The sequence below is a fragment of the Mercenaria mercenaria genome, chromosome 12, assembly GCF_021730395.1.
Source record: "Mercenaria mercenaria strain notata chromosome 12, MADL_Memer_1, whole genome shotgun sequence".
NCBI classification, from domain to species: Eukaryota; Metazoa; Mollusca; class Bivalvia; order Venerida; family Veneridae; genus Mercenaria; species Mercenaria mercenaria.
The window spans coordinates 21,275,051-21,295,262 of record NC_069372.1 but is presented as its reverse complement, the minus strand read 5'-3'; the positions used below and the strand labels follow the sequence as shown (position 1 = coordinate 21,295,262).

Sequence of the window (20,212 nt, the reverse complement as noted above, 5' to 3'; positions counted from 1 at the left end):
TGAGATTTCGAGCATGAAGTATTAAACACTCGGGCACTGATGCCCCAAACATTTCACAAGTTACAAGTTAATAAGATATTTTGTAACAATATGAAGGACGTGGAATTCAATCAGCGCACTTTTTACAATATGTTCTTGCCAGCTATTTCCGTAGGATTTAAATGGTACTGTTGAACTTTGATTTTTCAGTAGCAGTCGGTCCTGCCGAGAAGGTATACCTCACTGATGCATGGTAGTTTCATTTGAACTTGTCTTAAATTTCAAACTGAAATCTGTGTACCGTAAAACCTGAAGACTGGGAGATGATTTGATATAGCTGAGTGCATCTCTTTGGCTGTTGATTATTGAGTAAAACAGCAAATTGACATAAACAATGTTCTTGGTTTTTTTTACACTATCAATAAAGCAACGGAAGGACTCATCGGTTAAAGTCACATGGGACATTTCAATATCTATTTCCTTACCCTCTGGATCCAACCAGAGTAAATTCTCAAAAAAATCTACATTCAATAGATACAGGTACTTCAGATTTTGAAGGGAAGGAATCAGTTTGACTAAGGCTTCAACAACGTCATTGTCTTTGATATTGCTAACCACTAACTTTTTTAAGACTGGCGCAAACATCAAGTCTTTCAAAAGCGGTTTTGCCCAACACGCTGCCTCAACTGTTTTCTTGTAGTCTAGTTTTAGTCTGAATAACTCGGATCTATTCACAGAAACGGCTTCGAAGTTTATACCACCAATTCCAAGCAAGTATAATTTATCGTGATGCTGAATATCAAATCTGCCATGTGTACAGTGATAACCATGGTCTTCGCATTTTACTGCATCCATTCCAATTTGCGACAGGCCATGCTTTTTAGAGATAAATTCTATCAGCTCTTTAAGGTGATCATGTTTAATTTCCACGTTGTGAAAGTAAATTGACGTCAAGTGATTGAGCCTCTCCAAGGGCAACTCTGAAATCTCACTACAGTAACTTACTGACAAATTTTTCAATGTTAATGATGATGCACTCATCAATTTACTGTACTTTTGGAAATCTTCATCTGACTTAATGTATCTTATTTCCAGTCTTACCAACCCGGCAATAGAACACATTTCTTCTTCTAAATAACTACCTGTTGTAAAAATTGATTTTATAGCGTTTTTACTTGATCTAAGCATATTTTGTATTTGCGATGCATTGTTTTTGTATATGAAAACATCCTCTAATTTTACGGCAATATCTTCTCCACCTGATCGCTTACATTCGTCAAAACATTTGACGGCGAGATCTTGCACGGATTTTACCTTATTCTCAACTTGTTTACGGCGCTGAGAAATAAAATTGAACATTGCTGAACAGGAAAACTCTCTGAAATCAGATACAGCCTTATCTGTTGATAAAGCAGCATTCACTTCTTGAAATAACGCCTCTACAGCGTACGAAGCCAGACTCGCCAAAAAGATGAAAACGTCAGAGAACTTCTTAACTTCGGCTAACGTTTTGCATGCTTTTGCTATTGTACTGCGTATGTCGTCTTTCTTGTCGGTCATTGCAATATATAACGCGGCCATAAACTCTTGGTAGAGTTTATGAGGAAATGACAATGTGTGTTTTCGCTCGGTCAGGTATCCAATAGCTTTGTTTTTTGATAGTATTCCAACTGAACACAAATAGATTATTGCATCTTCTGGTAAGCCATATTCGTCTAAATCCGAGTTTGAAAAAACTAAACTCGATTCTTGGTCTGTGAAAAGTGCTTCAAAAGCTAGGTAACACAATTTGTACAATACTGAAATGTGACTTTGGACATGTTTTAGATTTGATAAACATTTTGGCGTTTTAATTTCATATTGTTCTATCCTAACTGGAGCTTCCATTGTTTTGCTTCTGGATTTTCTCTCAAATGCACGCTGAAACATCATTTCCAAAGTGTTTCCATATACCTCTGAAAGAGACATCATTCGTAATTTACCATCAAACCAAAGGCAAATCAGATGTGTAGTAATAAGAGGTATATTCAAAAGATCGTCCAACTTGTTTTCAGCAACACTTTCCAGGAATGTGACTGGATGTTTTGAGCCATTACATTTATTATTCAAACGCTCTATTAACAGTTCAACAAATGTAAAACCAACTCCTTCTTCCATCCCTAAAATTTCGATTTGCTGGTCAATTTCATGTGTCCCTAACCTCAAATACTCAAGTTTGTATGGTCTGCTCGTTGTCAAATACACACAGTTTTCTAAATCTTGCCTGTGTGGTATCTTTAGATTACTCGGACACTGCTTAGTTTCTGTCGGATGTGTCCACTCATCGAGACCATCTAAAATAATCAAGCATTTCTCTTTGTTTAAAATCTTCAACAGAACTTCCTTGTTATCTGGCATGCCCAACAGTTGATGCATAATGATATCGTCTATACGACAAAATGTTGTGTCGCGCAGAGATATGTAAAACAGAAAATCAAACTGATCCATCACAGAAGCGTCTTCTTGAACGGATTCGTCATCTGTGTCTAACGCAGACTGAGCTTTTGCGAGGCACCATAGCAAAGCCATTCTTTGACACAACGCCGTTTTCCCTATGCCAGCATCTCCAGTTATATAAATATTCCTGCATTGTTGTCCCCCTTTATAAAAAAATGTGCCTATACAAATCAATGGAAATTTCGTCTTTCTGTATCTTATGATGTTCTAGTCGTCGCATGTAAGGCTTCACATAGAACGTCAATAAAGGAAGTTCTTCCTCTTCAAGTAGCGGAGAAATAGGAAGAGTGGCACAGTTTCTTTTATACGTCTGAACTAGCCGCCGTCGAAGCTCTGTATAGTAGATGATAAAAATGCTTTTGTTAATTATGTCTGTAACTATCAATTCAAGTAAATACGTACAATTATTTATATCATAGTGTTACAGTAGAGATACAAAATTTATTGAAAAATCTAACATAACCCATTTTTCTTTTAAACAAAAAGACTGCAAACTATCATTTTGCAGCAAATCACTATACGTCACAATTACATATATTATGTCATAGCGTCGAAAGTAACAGCGGGTCGCTTGAAAAGAAACACACACAAAACAGGCAATTACTTGGTTAAAGGACAACGTCAAGATGTACATAATAAGCATTGATTTCGTGTTGTATTTTTTGTTTTGTCGAGAGTAACGTTGCACAGACATAATTTTAGGTCGTATAGCGACTCTCCAGCTTTGATGGTGGAGGAAGACCCAGGTAGAACCACCGACGTAGGGCCCTAGTGTTATATTCGAAATAATATATTTCAAACGGTGATTTTTCTTCGAATTAAATAACTGTTGATGGTTCAGATGCGTATTCTTAGACATACAAGTGTGCACTACATATTCAACCCGTGTTAATTGAACTTCAACGAATATGTACTACTTCCGCTTTTACCAGTAATATTTTAAATACTGATACTGCTTGTCATTTTCCCATGGTCTTTAAGATACACCACATCGGAAATATGAGATTTTTTTAAATGTAGTTGTGTGTGTGTGTGTGTGTGTGTGTGTTGGGGGGGGGGGGGGGGGGGGGGGGGGGGGGGGGGGGGGGGGGGGGGGAGCAAGTTAAACGCAAAAACAACTGTGGTTTACTAGAGCTTTAATCTTCAGAAACTAGGCTAGAAAACTGTATAGAACTAAGCGGTTGTTCTTTCTATTCCTCTTTTCTAAAGGTGAAATGGTGAAATGTCTTATTTACACTAAATTCTAATGTTAATTTTAGAAGCACGCGAATTACTTTTTATAAGCAGTCAAAGGCATTCATTCAGATCACAAACTTGATGATCACATTAATTAAGAAAGTGTGGCCAATGAGTAATACATGTATAAGTTCTTACATTGTCATTTCCTCAGGAATAACCATACACGAATATATCTTGCATAAAATCTGGCCATGGAATGTAGATTCCACGGAAGCACCGAGAACAATGCAAATAGTGAAAATTACAGACTCGGTTGGATTGGGTTTTTTTTGGCGGGGGTAGGGGGCTTAACGTCGCACCGACACAATTAAAGGTCATATGGCGACTTTCCAGCTTTGGTGGTGGAGAAAGACACCAGGTGCCCCTTCGTACATTATTTCATCATGAGTGGGCACCTGGGTAGAACCACCGACCTTCCGTAAGCCAGCTGGATGGCTTCCTCACATGGCGAATTTAACGCCCCGAGTGAGGCTCGAACCCACATCGATGAGGGGCAAGTGATTTGAAGTAAGCGACCTTAACCATTCGGCCACGGAGGTCCCCTCGGTTTGATTTAGCCTGTTCATGAGCAGTAATGGAAAATGCAACACTGCCCACGCCGCCTAGCACCGAAGAAAAGTTATTATTTAATTGAGTGTACCAATTATTTCAAGAGCTGTAAGTGTGGCTTAAATGTAGTTACAGCGTCCTGTTTATATATTCCAACGAATTCCAGTCTACTTTTCGTTTTCAATTAGGCATGAATTATTTGAATAAATGTTAAGTCTTCAAAACAATATTGTAATATGAAATAAGGCAAAGCCTCAAAGCGAGCTCAAAGAAATCGGATTTAGCTATAAATATTCATTCTCGCAAACCAGATGTCTACCATGGTACCCCGGTTCGTCTCGGGTACCATGTCGAACATCTGATGAATGAGAATGAAAATATTATGCATCATTTATTTGTCACAAAGAAACTTTTCACTAATCACAAGAATTCAGGAGAACCTATTCACTTGAAAAAGTCTACATTTAGTGTCACCATACCTGTAACAGTGAATATCATACGTTGCAAAATTTATTGGAAGCCGGTGTCACGGTGACGTCATTTACAGCGTTCCCGTTTCTTTCTGCTTATTAATGACATTTTTTCCATTTTCTGGCCGATGCTTGATCTTTTAAATGAAAATAATTTTTTTTTTCAAACAACTGGAAATCTTGCTTGCAATATTGTTGAGTGATGAATAATTTTTAGCAATTGAATGAAGTTCTGTATTCACTCCGGAAAGAAGTACTTCCTGTGAGCACCTATCCGCTAGGGTGCGCTTTTTAAAAACTTCCGACGAAACTTTTCAAATCCATCACCAAGTGTGAAAGTATACTTGCGTTACCGTAAAGCTCGATTCTCGAGCAGGCCCTTCGGGCCTGGCCCCGCTTTCACTAACGTTCTCAAGTCAAAATCTCAGCTCAAGTCTGAGAAAAATCTCAACTTTGATTCTCAGCTTGAGATTTTTCTCAGATTGGCTTTCACTAAAAATCTCTCAGTAAAATCTCAACTTCCGCGCTGAGATTTTTCTCAGATTTCTTGAGTCAAGGGTTTGGCTGTCTCAGTGCTTTTCTCAAAGAAACAAGATGGCGACTTTTCGACGATACAATATACGCCGCCGCCGTAGTCGGTGCCAGTTTCACGTTGAGTTCACCAGCATGACATGGATGACAACAAACTTCGTCAGAGACGGTAATTTCTTAATTTCAAGGGAAGTAATCCAAGTAAAACTTAAATGGCCGATTGTTGCTAGGGACACTGTTTACGCTTTTAAAACACATGCAGCAATTAATTTACCACAAGGACAACATTTTCAAACAATTTTACTGTTTCTAAAATGTTTCTTTATCGTCTTGAATGCTACACAACTTTGAAGACAATATTTATTAAGTACAGTAGACGTTTTACTGTGCCTATGTTTCGTACCAAAAACGCTCGTACCGAGATATATTGACTTGTGCAGTAACGTCCCTAGAAGTCCTTGTTCTTGTGAAATTTCGTTTTACAACTTGGGGGTTATTATCAAGGGGTGATAAAAATGAGCAGTTAGTGGTTGGCTCAAAGCCGGGACCCCTTGTTTACAGGGTGTGCGCACTATCAACTGAACTAACCAGCTGCTGAAACAATTTCCCCTTTGTGGTAATCAAGTCCTATACCATAAGAAACTCCCCTGCTATATAGAAATCGTGTACATAGAGGGGACTATTCCTGGATAATGCCTCTAGTTTATAAAACAGTCGCAGTCCAATGTGTGCATCTAGTTAATTGAACAGATTGGGTAAAATGTGCAGTCAGTCTACTGTAGGGCTCAATCTTGGGGACCCTCTCATACAGGACTAGTACTCTACCAACTAAGCTAACCTACTGCTTAAACAAAACCTCCACTTTGTAGTAGTCAAGTCCTGTTGCCTTATAGGCCTCGGTAGTAAAGTGGTAGATGGCCCACCACTTCAGTGGGATATTGTAGGTTCAGTCTCTAGCCATGTCATGTGATAAAAGTTATTACATAATGGCATGATATTACATACGGCTCTATACACCAGCTTGTTTATAGGTAATCACTCATTAATAAGCATTTGGAAATATTTTGTTCTGCATTTTGCAGTGCTGTTAACTATTAACATCTATACTTTAGATAGTTCACATTTAGCAAGTGGCAAATAGCATGATGTAATTGAATAAGCAGAAAAACTGATGGACATAAAGACAATGAAAAATATTTAAGTTCTAATAATTTATTAAAGTTAACAGAAATTTTTATAAGTTGACAACAGTTTTATTCATTTATAAATAAATATGGCATTTCATAATTTGATCTAAAATATTGGTTGAACATTTAAAGTACAATGTTTTTCAAATCTTTCCAAAAATATCAGAAAATCTTTACTCTATGCTATTGATAAAATTTATATTACCAGTAAGTTGTTAGATTTCAGTATGATTTACAACAATAATTTTAAGTAAAATTTTATATTTCACTGTCATTGTCTTCTCAGATAAATTTGATTTTTTAAAAAGAACTATGAAATGCCAAAGTGTACAGGTTATCATTTTCATTTCTTTTAAATTTTCACTTACTGTTCCAGTTCACTATTCTTCCTATGAAAATGTTTATAATTAACTTCTGTTCACATGTTAAAAGTTATGTTGTTGACTCAAGTTGATGGTGTTTCTCTTACTGATGAGTCCTGGAAACACTGTATGGGTCACAAAATTAAATTGGGACGAAACACACACCTGACAACAGATGTTGATAAAAACAATCATTTGCATTAATAACCAACTGAAGATAAAAATAAGAAAATGTTATAACTTAAATCCAAAAACATTTTTAAAAATTTGCATGTATTTTCAAATTTATCTGATTTTCAGGAGTGTCTAAGGCTTTTTTCATTCAAATGACATAGTTTAATAATTAGTTTAATAGTTAAATGTGCTATTGCCTACCTATTCCCATAAAGGAGTGCAATGTGATGAAACAATGTTAAAATGATCACTATTCCAATAATTAGTTAACCAATAATAGTAGATGGTTTTGTAGTTAACAAGAACTGCCACTCAGTGTCAATTAAAAGAGAAAACATTAGAAATGATACAAGGAGGTTTTTAAAGTAAACAGCTTTAAGGCCTACACCATGTAAATTTCATACAAAAAAAAACTCCTTTAACTTTATGCAGCAAACTTTCCAAAAATAGAATGTTTATCAGTTGGTTAGAAAAGTACTACATATACTTTCAATGTTGCACATGACTTTATACTGCACAAGCCAAAACGGGAGTTAATCAATAAAAACTGATTTAATATTTTCAGTAACATTTTCACCCATGCCAATCTTTGACACATAAATGCGATAATTAAAATTCGAAAACAAGAAATTAATGTGTCTCATGTTCCTAACAAACAACGTGGCAGCCACATTTAAATTTAATGTAAACAAAGATAATGCCTTCAACAATATATATCTATCGGCTATAGTTTTTTTTTAAATAATTAAGCTTTTTCTTCTCTCTCACCTTATTTTAATTCAGTTCAGTTTTATAAAGTGTTTTGGGGCAAATTACATATACACAGCACAAATGTATCCAATCAATGTAGTCAACAAATGTTTGCAATTTCAGCTGAATGGCTCAAGCAATTTTAACCCTTATCATGCTGTACATGGTTGGTCCTACCTTTGCAACAAGTGTAGATCATCATAAGCCTGCACATCTGTGCAGTCTGATCTTTATCTGCACTGTTCGCCATTCAGTCAGTATCTTTTGGTTAGCACCCCTTTTAACACTTAATAATACTGTCCAAATTGTAAAACGTACAAGTTCATTATAGAAATTTAGCAAGGGCCTAAGGGTTAAAGTTATATTAAACTATATAGCTAATTGTGTCCCCTGTGCACCCAAAAAAGTGTGACATTTACATGAAGGCTAGTTTTCAACAGTGTGTCTTTTTAATCAAGCTTTATTGTTAGAGCTTTGATTTTTTATGTAACTTAAAGTCTGTACATTTAAAGCAAAATACTTTTTTTTCATAAACTACATCTCATTCTTACCAATATCAGGCAATATGTCGCATCTTGTGATGGAACCCTCTTCACAAAATGTAGTGAAAAAAAACCAAAAAACAATTTAAATGTTGAACACTACAGTTTCATAACCCCATTACTTTTCTTGAGTCCTAATGTTTCCCTAAGATCTTAATCTTTTCAGCTTGAAGACACAATCTGACTATTTTTGTTTGATAAATCAACTTTCTCAGAATCTTGATGAAAGTCTATACACACAAAAATGTCCCCTGTGCACCTTTTCAGTAGTTTAGTGTCAGATTTTTTATATTCTTTAAATAAAATGTTTTTTACATAGGCCCCCACTTCCACAGTATATCTTGCAGCTTGTTCCTTTCACATGGCAGATATATTGTATTCGAGGAGATACATCAGGAGGAGGTACATCAATCTGAAAAGGAATTGTTTTTTCTATGTTATATACAGTACACTATCACAAATTTTATTTTTGTTATGCATTTATGGAGCGAAATTTCCTTTTTTTTTGTTTCAGTATGATTCAATTTTGCCATAGTATTTCAGTCATGTAATGGTGTTCAGTTAACCTATCAAGTGTTCCTGCATTCTTTACTAGAAATGACTTGTGCTCACAGACAACTTCCCATTGTAAATGAGTAAGAAATGTTGGACAAATGACTTCAGACATGTTCTTCTCTCAAACTGTTAAAGATATTACATGCATAACCAAAGGATCAAACTTACAACTTTTCTTGATTTATAGTCTAGTGCTTTATATTCTGAGCTAGGCATGCAAATTATCATAAGTGAAAGTTTCAAACCAAAACCAATACTGGTCAAAATCAGCCTGATCCATTTCAGATGTTTGTAAATGAAGTGCCTCCATTCAGGGTATCAATTTGGTTTCTGTATATTTTGCAAGCATGCTTTTACTTATTGTTCTCCTTTATTTCCTTTTGACTAAAATTAAAATCTAGCATGGTTTGAATTATAATAGAGTTTGCAAATTTAGGAAACATTGAGACTAACTCAGTCAATACATACTATACTTGAAATCACAGACCAGACACCAATACAGGTACTGCCTTCAGATCCATCAGTGTTTTGGAACCTTGGTGAATGGTCCTAGAACAGCTCAGAATGGATTATCCACTGTCATTAGCATCTTTTGAATCAGCACATAGCTCAAGCCTGACCTCTGTATAAGCTGAGGATCTTCATCAGCTGGCTGTGACCTGATATAAATTAATAAAATTGCTCTGTAACCAGGTTTAAATATACCTTATTCCATTTATAAGAAGGAATATCAATCTTTAAATTACACAAAGATTTTGATAATATAGAAAATCTTAAGCACTAAGTCTGAGACTTAGGTATACAAGATCAATGTTTATTGGGTGCATGTACATAAGCTTATAATTATTAGCTACATAATTTTGATATCTACAAGAATCTTAATAAAACTGTGTGTGGGTGTGTATTATATAAACCACATATAAAATATATAAACATATAATATTAAATAGCATACTTTGAAACATATGCATTGACAATGAACATTTAAAACCATTATCAAAATCTGTGACATTTCAGTGATGCCTTACAATTGAAATAGCTTTTTCTTTCATAATGATTAAAAAAAAAAACCAACATGTTTTAGCATTTTATTGAGGAATTTCATATTCTGTCTCTATTTAGATCTACAATGTACAGAAGTGTACAGAAAAAGAAGGAAAACCTTTAATATACAAATATATATTCTACTGATTGGAAATTTCCCATCATAAAATGCTATTAAACTGTCATACAGATTTTCAAACTTCTGTTTCAAAAATATATTTTGTTACCATGCTTGTGTCAAAAATTGTTTTTATATAGTCCTGTCTCAAGTTATGATATATTACAAACCTGCTACATTTAAAAACAAGAATAAGCTAGGCCTATATATGACACCTGTAGTTTGCATCTCAAGTGAGACTAATGTTTACACTATTGTCTAACATAACATATCGGTTATTTAGGATGTCTGGGGGTGAAAGTGCTGCAAAAATGTAATTAAAAAAATGGAACACATTTCAAACTGAAAGTGAAAGTAGAAATGAAAAGTAGAACTAGGATCATGTAAAGCCTTTGAGACCCCCTCATGTAATTTTTCATAAATGGAAATTATACCTGCCAGACCAATAATATTCATAGTACATATACACAAGTAGCAGATACTTTCTATAAAGGTCACCTTGTTTGGTTATACTTTGTATTTTGTCTTAAACACATGTACCTCTAACTGTCCACATTTTATCTTGTAGAAATGTCAATCTTTTTTTTTCAACACATTTTTTTCTCTAAATTTGTTTTTGTTTTGTGTCTAACATACTTATCTAGGTACTCTGGTTAATGAAAAATAATTAACTTTTATATTTTTTGAAATATTGCATTTTTTTTTCATTTTGACAGCTCTACCTACTTTCACTTTATTTTGCATTTTCAAAAAAATATACATGGTTTGCAGCACTTTCAACTCACAGGGTACCTTGCGAAATACGTTAGACACAGAATTAATTTATAATCATGACAGCAATGACAAAATACTATGGAAAAAGAAGCTTGATATCTTATACAAAATAGAATGTGAGTATTTTGAACAAACTGTGTTGTTCAAAGTTTGAAATGCCTGCAGTAGAGAATGCATACTGGTTAGGAACCATTTTCCGGACAGGACCAGTTTCCGGACACATGCAATATCCGCTTTATTTCGTTGTTATTCATGTTATTGTTTTATCTAGAACATTTAGATGTTTGTTCTTCATGTCTACAAAAAACCATTATTTTATAAGGCTGTATAATGTTTGGGTTTTTGATGATAACTCACCTGCGTTTACGAAACAACTTTCTGTCTTAACGGGGCATGAAGATAGCAATGCGCATGCGCGGTAGTTCACACATGCTGAGATATCAAGTGTGGAAGAAATAATCAAACTACATAATGACTGTCTGCTGATAACTTGTTCTACTTTTAATTTCACGCTAAATGTTACGTAAAATGCAGGGCTGTCGATTTTTGCACTAATTTTATTCTATTTCTATTGGAATTATCAAGGATTCGTATTAGACGAAATTCGAGTTTTTTATAGTCAACCTCGGTTTGCTTTCGTAGCTGCTATTGAACGTCGGGTTATGTTTCAAGTGCAATTTTGAAGAGATGAATGATTAAAAAATGTGTAGAAATAGTTTAATTACTTATTTTGATATGAAATTAACAACAAAACACCGTCAAAATATTTGTCCGGAAACTGGTTTACCTGACGGGAAAAATACCTCATTTTAGTGACCCCATTTGAGGCCCCACGGAACCCATATTTTACGTCACAACGCGATGCTGATTACAACATCGGATGCAGAAGGGGCTGAAGTTTGTGCAGTGTGGACTTCATTTATGTCAAATATTTTTTTTAAGAATTAATGGAGCCGAAATAAGAAAATGTGTCCGGAAAATGGTTCCCAACCAGTAGCTATTTATGTCCTTGCAATCATTGATATGAATACACTAATTGCAGTAATTAATATGTGAATCAAAAAACAATATATACTTACGGCTGCATATCTGATTCCAATAAATATATGCCAGATAACATAAAATTGTCACACGTAGTGTAACAACATATGTTTGTGTTTACGTAATCCCATATTTGGTAAACACATGCAATATGACGTAGTACCCTCGACTGTGTGTTTGATTGGTTCAAAAGTGACAGGTTTGAAGCTGATTAATTATAATATTGAAAATACACTGCCATACCTTTGTACAACAGTGTACAAACATACAATCTGGATATATCCCGAAACTGTACATGTTGTTTATGAACATTTCTCAACGCTCCATTTCGTCTCAATAAATGAATAAATCCACTGCCCCCAACTATGCACTCGTGTTCGTGGGAAAGTTCACGCGGCTCCTTGGATGTTTGGCCGCTTATGTCTTAAAAAATTACGGCTCAGCTGAGAAAAATCTCAAGACTTGAGAAAAAGTTTAGAGAAAGCCAACTTGAGAAATTTCTCAGCTGAGACAATTCTCAGACAATTCTGAGACAATCTTGAGCTGAGAATTTTCTCACTTTGAGAACGTTAGTGAAAGCGGGGCCTGCTCTTCGAGCTCGCTATTAATGTATCACGTATCAACCCTAATATGAACAATGACATGATTTAAAAAAAAAATTAAACGTATTTGTCACTTGCATATCTTGATATAATGTGACTATATTCTTTTTTACTAATGGTGGTACATTTCAATGCCTGTTTACCTTTTGTTTGAAAATCATAGTCCTCTGACATTTCTGCTTTTAGTTTTTTGCTGGCAGTGTCTGATTCCCGTCGTATCCGCTTTATTCCATGTTGAACTGTTTTCTTTATCTTCTCCTTGTATCTTGAGAAAATATTTTGGATACTGCTTAAAGTGTTAGCCACATTTTCCTTCTTGCTAGTACTGATAAAATGTTGAGCCTCTTTCAGCAGCTCAGATTTTGTTTTGTCTATATCCCCTTTAGCCTCGTTGATAGCATCTTGCAAATGCTTGGATATATCTTTGTCTGTTATTGTCCATTTTCCGGAACCAAGCTACACACAAACAAAATATAAAAGAACAAATTGTATGTTCGTTTTACTGAGGTGTACAAAGGAATGTCGAAGGAATAATTAACTACGTCGACAAAAGAGCAAATGTATGAAATATTTATCATATTTATGGGAAGCTTAATTCAAACAGCCTTTTCAGATCTCTGTTGAAGAGAAATTAGTAGAAAGCACATGGAAACAGTTCAGTCCTTCAGTTGATAATTTAAGAATTAGATGTGCAAGTTCACTGCAAACTTGGAACAACAGTATTTAGTTAAGTGTTGCTTTTATTTCTATGCTTTTGGGAACATGAAGTTCATTCAATATTCCAGTGTAAAACAATTAAGTTTTAGCTGGTGCTAGGGGTCGAAAGGGGTACTGCACATTCCATTATTTATCACGAACAAACTCGATCAAACCTTTCGCTTGGTTATTTTCTATGCCTCAAAACCTTCCATAAGATTCTAGCATTTTTACTGAATAAAAGGTGGTCACGTGGTGAGCCCCTATATTTCTGTGGAGGGGTCAGTAGATTTTCATGTCGTTCTAGGCTAAAATATTGGGCCGATAAAACAATTCGCGTCCCTACTCCTATTAATCGTACTAACCCCACATGTTTCTGTGGAGGGTCACTAACAAACTCAATAGTTAATATTTTCTTAGACTTTACCGGATATGTAACATTTACGCACCTGTGTTAGTCTCTGCAAAGCAATTTGTGCATTCCTATCACCAGCAATATGCTTAGGATCACTGAGTACAGCAGTCAATATAGTGATACTATCCTCGAACTTTTTCTTTGATATTTCAAAACCAGGACAGTGTCTGTAATTCTTGCCAACGTCTCGTGCCTATGTAAAATAAATTCATGATAATAACATACTATATATTGTTGTATCTTAAATCGCAAACAGATATAGAAAATAGTGTTTCTCAGCAACGCTAATATCAGATATAAAACACAGGTTATTTCCGATCTTTTATTAATAGAGCTAACCATAACTGATTACTAAGAGTTATTGAATCAAAGGAATTTTTCATTATTTTTGGTTTGCAGCTACGGCTCCAAGCCTATGTATTGTTTTTTTTTTTTGGTACCCAAATGTGTGTTAGTATGATACGAAAAGCCGGGAAGCTGCCTCAGACCGAGATCAATACGTTACGAATTCAGTGATTGGTTGCAGGAACAAGTGACCTGTGATGTAAGCTGCGCAATGCGGAAATATTGGAAGTTTTCCGATTGCAGTTGCGCTTTTGTTTGTCTATTATTAAAATGGGGGTGTACAGCAATATGAATATAACTATAAAACGTGTCTGTACGATAAACTGACAACTTCTCAATTTTGACGTTTACATTATTCATGATTGAGTTCACATTTATCCATTGTAGTAATTGTTAAAATGATTTAACGGGCAGTTGTGAAATTTGTTAGAGAACACACCCTGAAAGGATGTAACCTGCCAAAAGGTGTCTCAAAAGACATTTTGCCGCCAATTTTTGACAGGACTATTATGGTTGGTTCGATTATTGTTGTAGGGGTGTTATTAAAACAAGCTAAGGAAGTAGCTCTGCAAGGTATATTAAACCATTTTTTTTCACATTACCACCGTATTCTGTATATCAGTGTTTATATTTCTGTGTTCGGGACCTAGTAAAGGAAATTGGCTTCCTCCTAATAACTAGAACGCTTTGCGCTAGAGCATGCCATGAATATACTACCACTTTAGATTGCCTACAGTTTGCCGGGTTGTAGTGATGAATATAGCCAGTCTATCCCTCTGATCCGTGAATTTCATGGAAAGCATAGTTGTAAATACACGTACACTGCTGACTGGTGTACAAATAAAGAGGCACCACAAAATAACTGTATTCTTTTGTGTTTCCATGATGGTAATTATACATGCTTTGCATGAAGAAAATGAGAAATAACAAGTATATAGTTACAAATTGACAGTGACATATATTAGGCCAAGACAATATGTGTAATGTCTTAACATTTTATTGAATAACTGTAGCAATATGTACAGAAATCAGTGTTTTTAGTGAATTTTGAAGTACATTTTGTTTCTACAGTGTAAGATAGTTATTCATCTATGTTTTTGAAACTATGCTGAAAAGAGATTGACTGAATAAGTTTGCAGATGAAGTTGTAAAACACATTTATTCAGGAATGGCCTAAATTGTCCACCTGAAAACTTGTAGTATAACTGTATATTACCTGTATTTCAAGAATGATTTTCATGAAGTTTTTGTGAGTGAAAAAAGTAGGTCACTAGGTCGTGGTGGGTCTTTAAACCAACTAGAGCTGATGCTGACTCAATCAAATCGAGTCTGCAATATTTACTTTTTGCCTTGTCCTCGGTGCTTCCGAGGGATCTACTTTTCAGGCTCTGTTAATAAATCTATTTCAAGAATTTTACAAAAGCATTTGATAATTTTAAGTTTTTATGTATTTATTAATAACTTCCCTACATCTTTTAATGATGTTTCAGCAGTGCAGTATGTTCTTTGATTTTTATGCCCCGAAGGTGGGCATATTAAAATCGCATTGTCCGCCCGTCCGACCGTTACTTTGTAAATTCTTGTCCGGGCTGTAACTGCCATCCATGAAGGAATTTTGAAATAGTTTAGCATACATATTAACCTTAATGCGAGGACGTCTCATGTGTAATACTCAGACCCCTAGCTACAAGGTCAAGGTCACACTTGGAAGTCAAACGTTAATAGGGTCTGTTTCGTGTCCGGTTCGTAACTTTGCCATTCATCAAGAGGTTTTGAAATTACTCAGCATACATGTTTATCACAAAGAGATGACGTGTCACGGGCAAGGCCCATAACTCTAGCTTCAAGGTCAAGGTCAAACTTAGAGTTCAAATGTTAACAGGGCCTGTTTTTGTGTCCGATCCATATTTCTGCTATCCATGAAGGGAGTTTGAAATATCTTGGCATATATGGAAACCATAATCAGACAGTGTGTCATGCTCAAGACCCAGATTCCTTGCTCCAAGGTCAAGGTCATAATTAGAAGTCAAAGGCTAATAGGATCTTTTTCGTGTTTTGTAAATAACTCTGTTATCCATGAAGGGATTTTGAAACAACTTGGTATAAATGTTTACCATAATGAGGCAATATGTTACGCGCAAGAATCAGACCCCTAGCTCCAAGATCAAGTTTACATTTAGAAGTCAAGTCAAAGGTTTATAGGGTCTGTTTTATGTCCGGTTCGTAACTCTGTCATTCATCAAGGAATTTCGAAAATACTTGGCATAAATATTCCCCATAACGAGAAAACGTGTCATGCATAACCTGACCACTAGCTCTATGGTCAAGGTCACATTTAGAGGTTAACGGTTTACATGGTCTGTTTCTTGTCCGTTCCATAACTCTTCGGGAAGTTCCATCGATTAAGAGATTTTAAACTAACATGGCATAAACGTTCCTAATATTGAGATGACGTGTCAGACACAAGCCCAAGACCCCCTAGCTTCAAGGTCAATGTCACACTTAGAAGTTAACATTGTATGTTTCTTGTCCGTTCAATAACTCTGCCATTCATCAAAAATTACTTGTCACAATTCTTCTCTATGATGAGTTGGTGTGTTACGCTAAAGACCCAGACCATAGCTTCAAGGTCAAGGTTACCTTCGGAAAACTTTTTTTTATCTGGTCGCAAAATGATTCATACCTAAACATTTCTGGCATATTTTGCGCAGACAGCTGTAGCATTCTTGTGCACGCTTCGGGGGCGTTTGTCACTAATAGTGCCAGCTCTTGTTTGAGCTTCAATTCTAAATACTAAGTACATTTTGAAAGTTATATATACTTGTATTTTTCCCTATAAAATGTCAAGGTCAGTAGTGGCTTTTGTCAAGTTACCTTAAAGACACACCACAAAATAACTATATTTTTTTGGATTTTCATGATGGTAATTATACATTTTTTATATAGAGGAATGTGAAATAACAAGTATCTAGTTACACTTTGACAGTAACACATATAAGGCTAAGACAATGTATTCAATGTCTAAATATATTATTCAATTATTGTAGTAGTATTCACGGTACTTCATATATTAAGGTGAGTTTAGACCACACTTTGTTTCTACAGTGTAAGATAGTTATTGTTCTATGTTTATAAAACTATACTGAGAAGAGAATGACTGAATAAGTTTGCAGGCTGAAGATTGCCCACCTGTCATCTTGTAGAATAGCTGTATCATACCAGTATTACAAGAATTATTTCCACCAAGTAAAAGTTGGAGGAAAAAGTATACAACTAGGTCGTGGTGGGTCTTTAACACTTCTAATAATGATGGATAAAAATGAATGCTATAGCCTATAAGTAACGGTTAATGCGAATGCGATAATATTACACACCGATAGCCACACGAGAACTACATGCAGATAAAGACTTGCCACTGTTCGCTACTGCGAAAATATAAAGTGGTAATATTGGACTGGGAATTCATGGCATGGTCTTAAAATTTTATATTGAGGCTGGACACCAGTAGTTCAAAATCAAAAACGCCAAGAATTGTTCAATACCCTTGCCTCTAAAGTTAAGACTGGCGTTCCCATGGGAACAGAAGTAGAAAATCGCAATCAGGTTTTGCATAGAATCTTATGTAATGACCCCTACACCCACTTGTTCAGTTATGTAGACTATGCCGAAACCAGCCAAGCCTTTCCTTTTTAAAAGGAAACTTTATTTGTTGTTGTTTTAATCAGTTTCCCCCATTTTCCACATACTTCTTCTTTTTTAAAAAAAATAAATAATTTGCACATATGTCTCATACATATGTGCTCTTTTTTTCTCCTGTCTATATTTTTTTTACTTTTTTTCATACACACTTCTTAAACATTTTTGTAAATATTACCCCAATTTGAAAATTGTCAGATAACAAATGTCAATGACAATATATGACTTTACCCAGTATGTGAAGTACATCATAGGTCACTTAATTTAAATGTTAAATAATATGTCTTGATATTTCCATTATTTATTCATGTGATTGTACGTATCCATCATGTGTTTGCATGTATCTGTATATGTATACAATTTGAAATAAACGGGGTTTAACCCTAAATGGGGCCTGAAAAAAACACAACAAAACAATACACACACCAATGACAAATATCGAGGAATAGTCACGTCTAAAGAACGCAGCCTCTAGATAATAAATGTGGGTCAATGATTTCAGACATTATGTCTCTTACCTAATCGCCACAGAAAACCTATGTCATGACCGCGGATCGAACTTACGTTCCGGCGATCCATAGATCTGCACTCTTCCTACTGAGGAAGGCAGGTAAGCTAGATAAATTTGTAATCGGACAGGAATTTGAATTAGCGATGCAGCGAGCTTAAAATGTAGATGTGCATCATCTTCAAGCTATATTTTAAACAATATAATCAATCTACTCAAACACATAAGTTGAGATTAAAAATGAGTAAAGATTTAACGGACATTATAAACCGGACTTCTGCAATATTAAAATAACCTCTAAAATTTCTAAAAAGTTAGATCTCAAGTGGAGCTCCGCATCACTTTGTTTACTAAGACTTGTAAAATTTTGAAATAATCTAATACGTGGCCTTGGATTTTGTTATCAGTCTTTAATATGTCATAATGACCTTAAAGCAAAAAGCAAAAACAAAATTGTTTAGCAATAAGCTTTCCAACTGAAGTCACAAGCTCAGCAATTATACAGGCAGACACAAAGTTGATCACTCACATTCAACTTTTTATAGATTAATATTTGATGTATTTATACAAGGTTTAATGGATATCTCTAACTTACCTTGCAGAAAATGTTGGCAGGATTATAAAGGTTTTCGTTGACTTTGTTCTGAAAATGTTCGTAATTTAGAAATACACTAATGATGCCATTGAAATCTGTTTCAGCTGCAGTGGGCACAGAGCTATAACCTTCAGGTGGCATGAAGCATTTGGCAATCTCCCAGGATGAGTTTGCCCACTGTTTGGCGTCCGTATTCTTCCAAGAGGGACCCAAAAACCTGTGGGCATTGAAGATTTCATCTCTGACGCCTTCGCATATACCTAATGGACATGGTCTATGGGTGACATTGCACTTTCGTTTCTGCCAAACGCATATATTGTTTTTGGGCGTGCATTTCATTATACTTCCAGTATTGCAAGAATTACACGACGTGTTATGTGCTATTCCTTTGTTTTTGAAAACGTCGTTGTACACTTTTTGTTGAAACTGTGACATTTCATTAGTAACAATATCTTGTAATCCTTCTTTAGTGTATACTATTGCCATCCCAGTTTTAATCCAGTAATGAAATTTTGAATCACATAACTGAGTTGTACTTGCTGTCGCCATAGTGTAGAGAATTGTAGAAGTTCGTCTAGTTTTAACGGGTTGTCATTTACCCAACAGTTTCAGTCATATCTTTACTGTTAACAATACTTTTTTCTTGACGCCCCTAAATAGCGAAAACAAAAAGTTATCACATAAAGATAAGCATGGTGAAATGGTAGCATATCTTTAAATTGTATCTGCGTCTTAGCAGAAAATGAAACTGTGTCATGGCAAATTTTACGACAGATCATCACGATCAATTGTTACCATTGCATTATCGATTAAAGAGTCATTGCCACATATAGTTTCGAGACGAATAAAATTGGTAGTTTACCTTTTGTTTAGTTCTTCCTCTGAATCAAACTTTTCTGTAGATTTCACTTGTTATTCAGTACTTCCCGGGATATTGTACTGAAAACTTACGAAAACACAGCCAATCCATCCTGCAGCCGTTTAAACTGAAACACACTGATACTAGCGTTCATGAGAAATCGCACGTTAATCTGATGTCTGATGTTATCTAAAGTGTTTATATTTGTTTATATATTTTTTCTATAAACCCGCGTGAAGACGACGCATTTATACAGTATGATTTAAAAACATTCTATTAGCAGACGACACGAAGATGATATTTCAATGAGAACAAATAGAGGGTAGGTCAAGGTCTGCGCACCCTGGACGGCAGTGAGAACAACAGAGGGTAGGTCAACGCACCCTAGTCAATGGCATAGATGATGGACTCGCCAAGGTATGATTTTATTAAAGCAGACGAAACAATCTACCTTGCTTTAGGTTAAACTTTTTGTCGATTTTTTGAAACTTTGTTTGTTGTTGTGTTTGTATCGCGTTTAATTTTGTAAAATAAATGGCGCATAACTATTTAAATGAATTACTTTGTAATATTTGTCGTTGAAAAAAGTTCAAACTTACTAATTAAAATGTATTTGAAAAAGGAAAAGATATGAACGTTCACGTTAGAGATTTTGACATTTTATTGGTGATGGATACGCTTCACT

General features: G+C 35.2%; 1 protein-coding gene and 1 long non-coding RNA gene across 3 annotated transcripts; both read right to left on the bottom strand.

Moving 5' to 3' along the window:
• Nucleotides 1–2,620: 2,620 nt before the first annotated feature.
• Nucleotides 2,621–19,692, bottom strand: LOC123533850 (uncharacterized). Its single transcript, XM_053519387.1, has 5 exons — nucleotides 19,531–19,692; nucleotides 18,669–19,320; nucleotides 13,559–13,717; nucleotides 12,557–12,869; nucleotides 2,621–2,808 (listed from the first exon to the last, which is right to left on the bottom strand). Exons 2-5 carry the CDS (start codon nucleotides 19,215–19,217, stop codon nucleotides 2,621–2,623), a joined length of 1,209 nt encoding a protein of 402 aa, XP_053375362.1. The 5' UTR covers nucleotides 19,218–19,320; nucleotides 19,531–19,692.
• Nucleotides 6,461–12,105, bottom strand: LOC128547263 (uncharacterized). 2 transcript variants are annotated; one of them, XR_008366410.1, is made up of 3 exons: nucleotides 12,055–12,105; nucleotides 9,303–9,493; nucleotides 6,461–8,691 (listed from the first exon to the last, which is right to left on the bottom strand). It is a non-coding gene; the product is annotated as an uncharacterized LOC128547263 (long non-coding RNA). The 2 variants fall into 2 exon arrangements; XR_008366409.1 differs by lacking the exon at nucleotides 12,055–12,105 and adding an exon at nucleotides 11,850–11,969.
• Nucleotides 19,693–20,212: the final 520 nt, after the last annotated feature.

Bases quoted from the DNA above. Each gene is read 5' to 3' on its own strand.
- LOC123533850 (XM_053519387.1), bottom strand. From the start codon at position 19,217: ATGGCGACAGCAAGTACAACTCAGTTATGTGATTCAAAATTTCATTAC. The intron at 13,718-18,668 runs GTAAGTTAGAGA...TATTTTACATAG, and splicing joins CTGCCAACATTTTCTGCAAG to GCACGAGACGTTGGCAAGAA. The intron at 12,870-13,558 runs GTGCGTAAATGT...GTTTGTGTGTAG, and splicing joins CTTTGCAGAGACTAACACAG to CTTGGTTCCGGAAAATGGAC.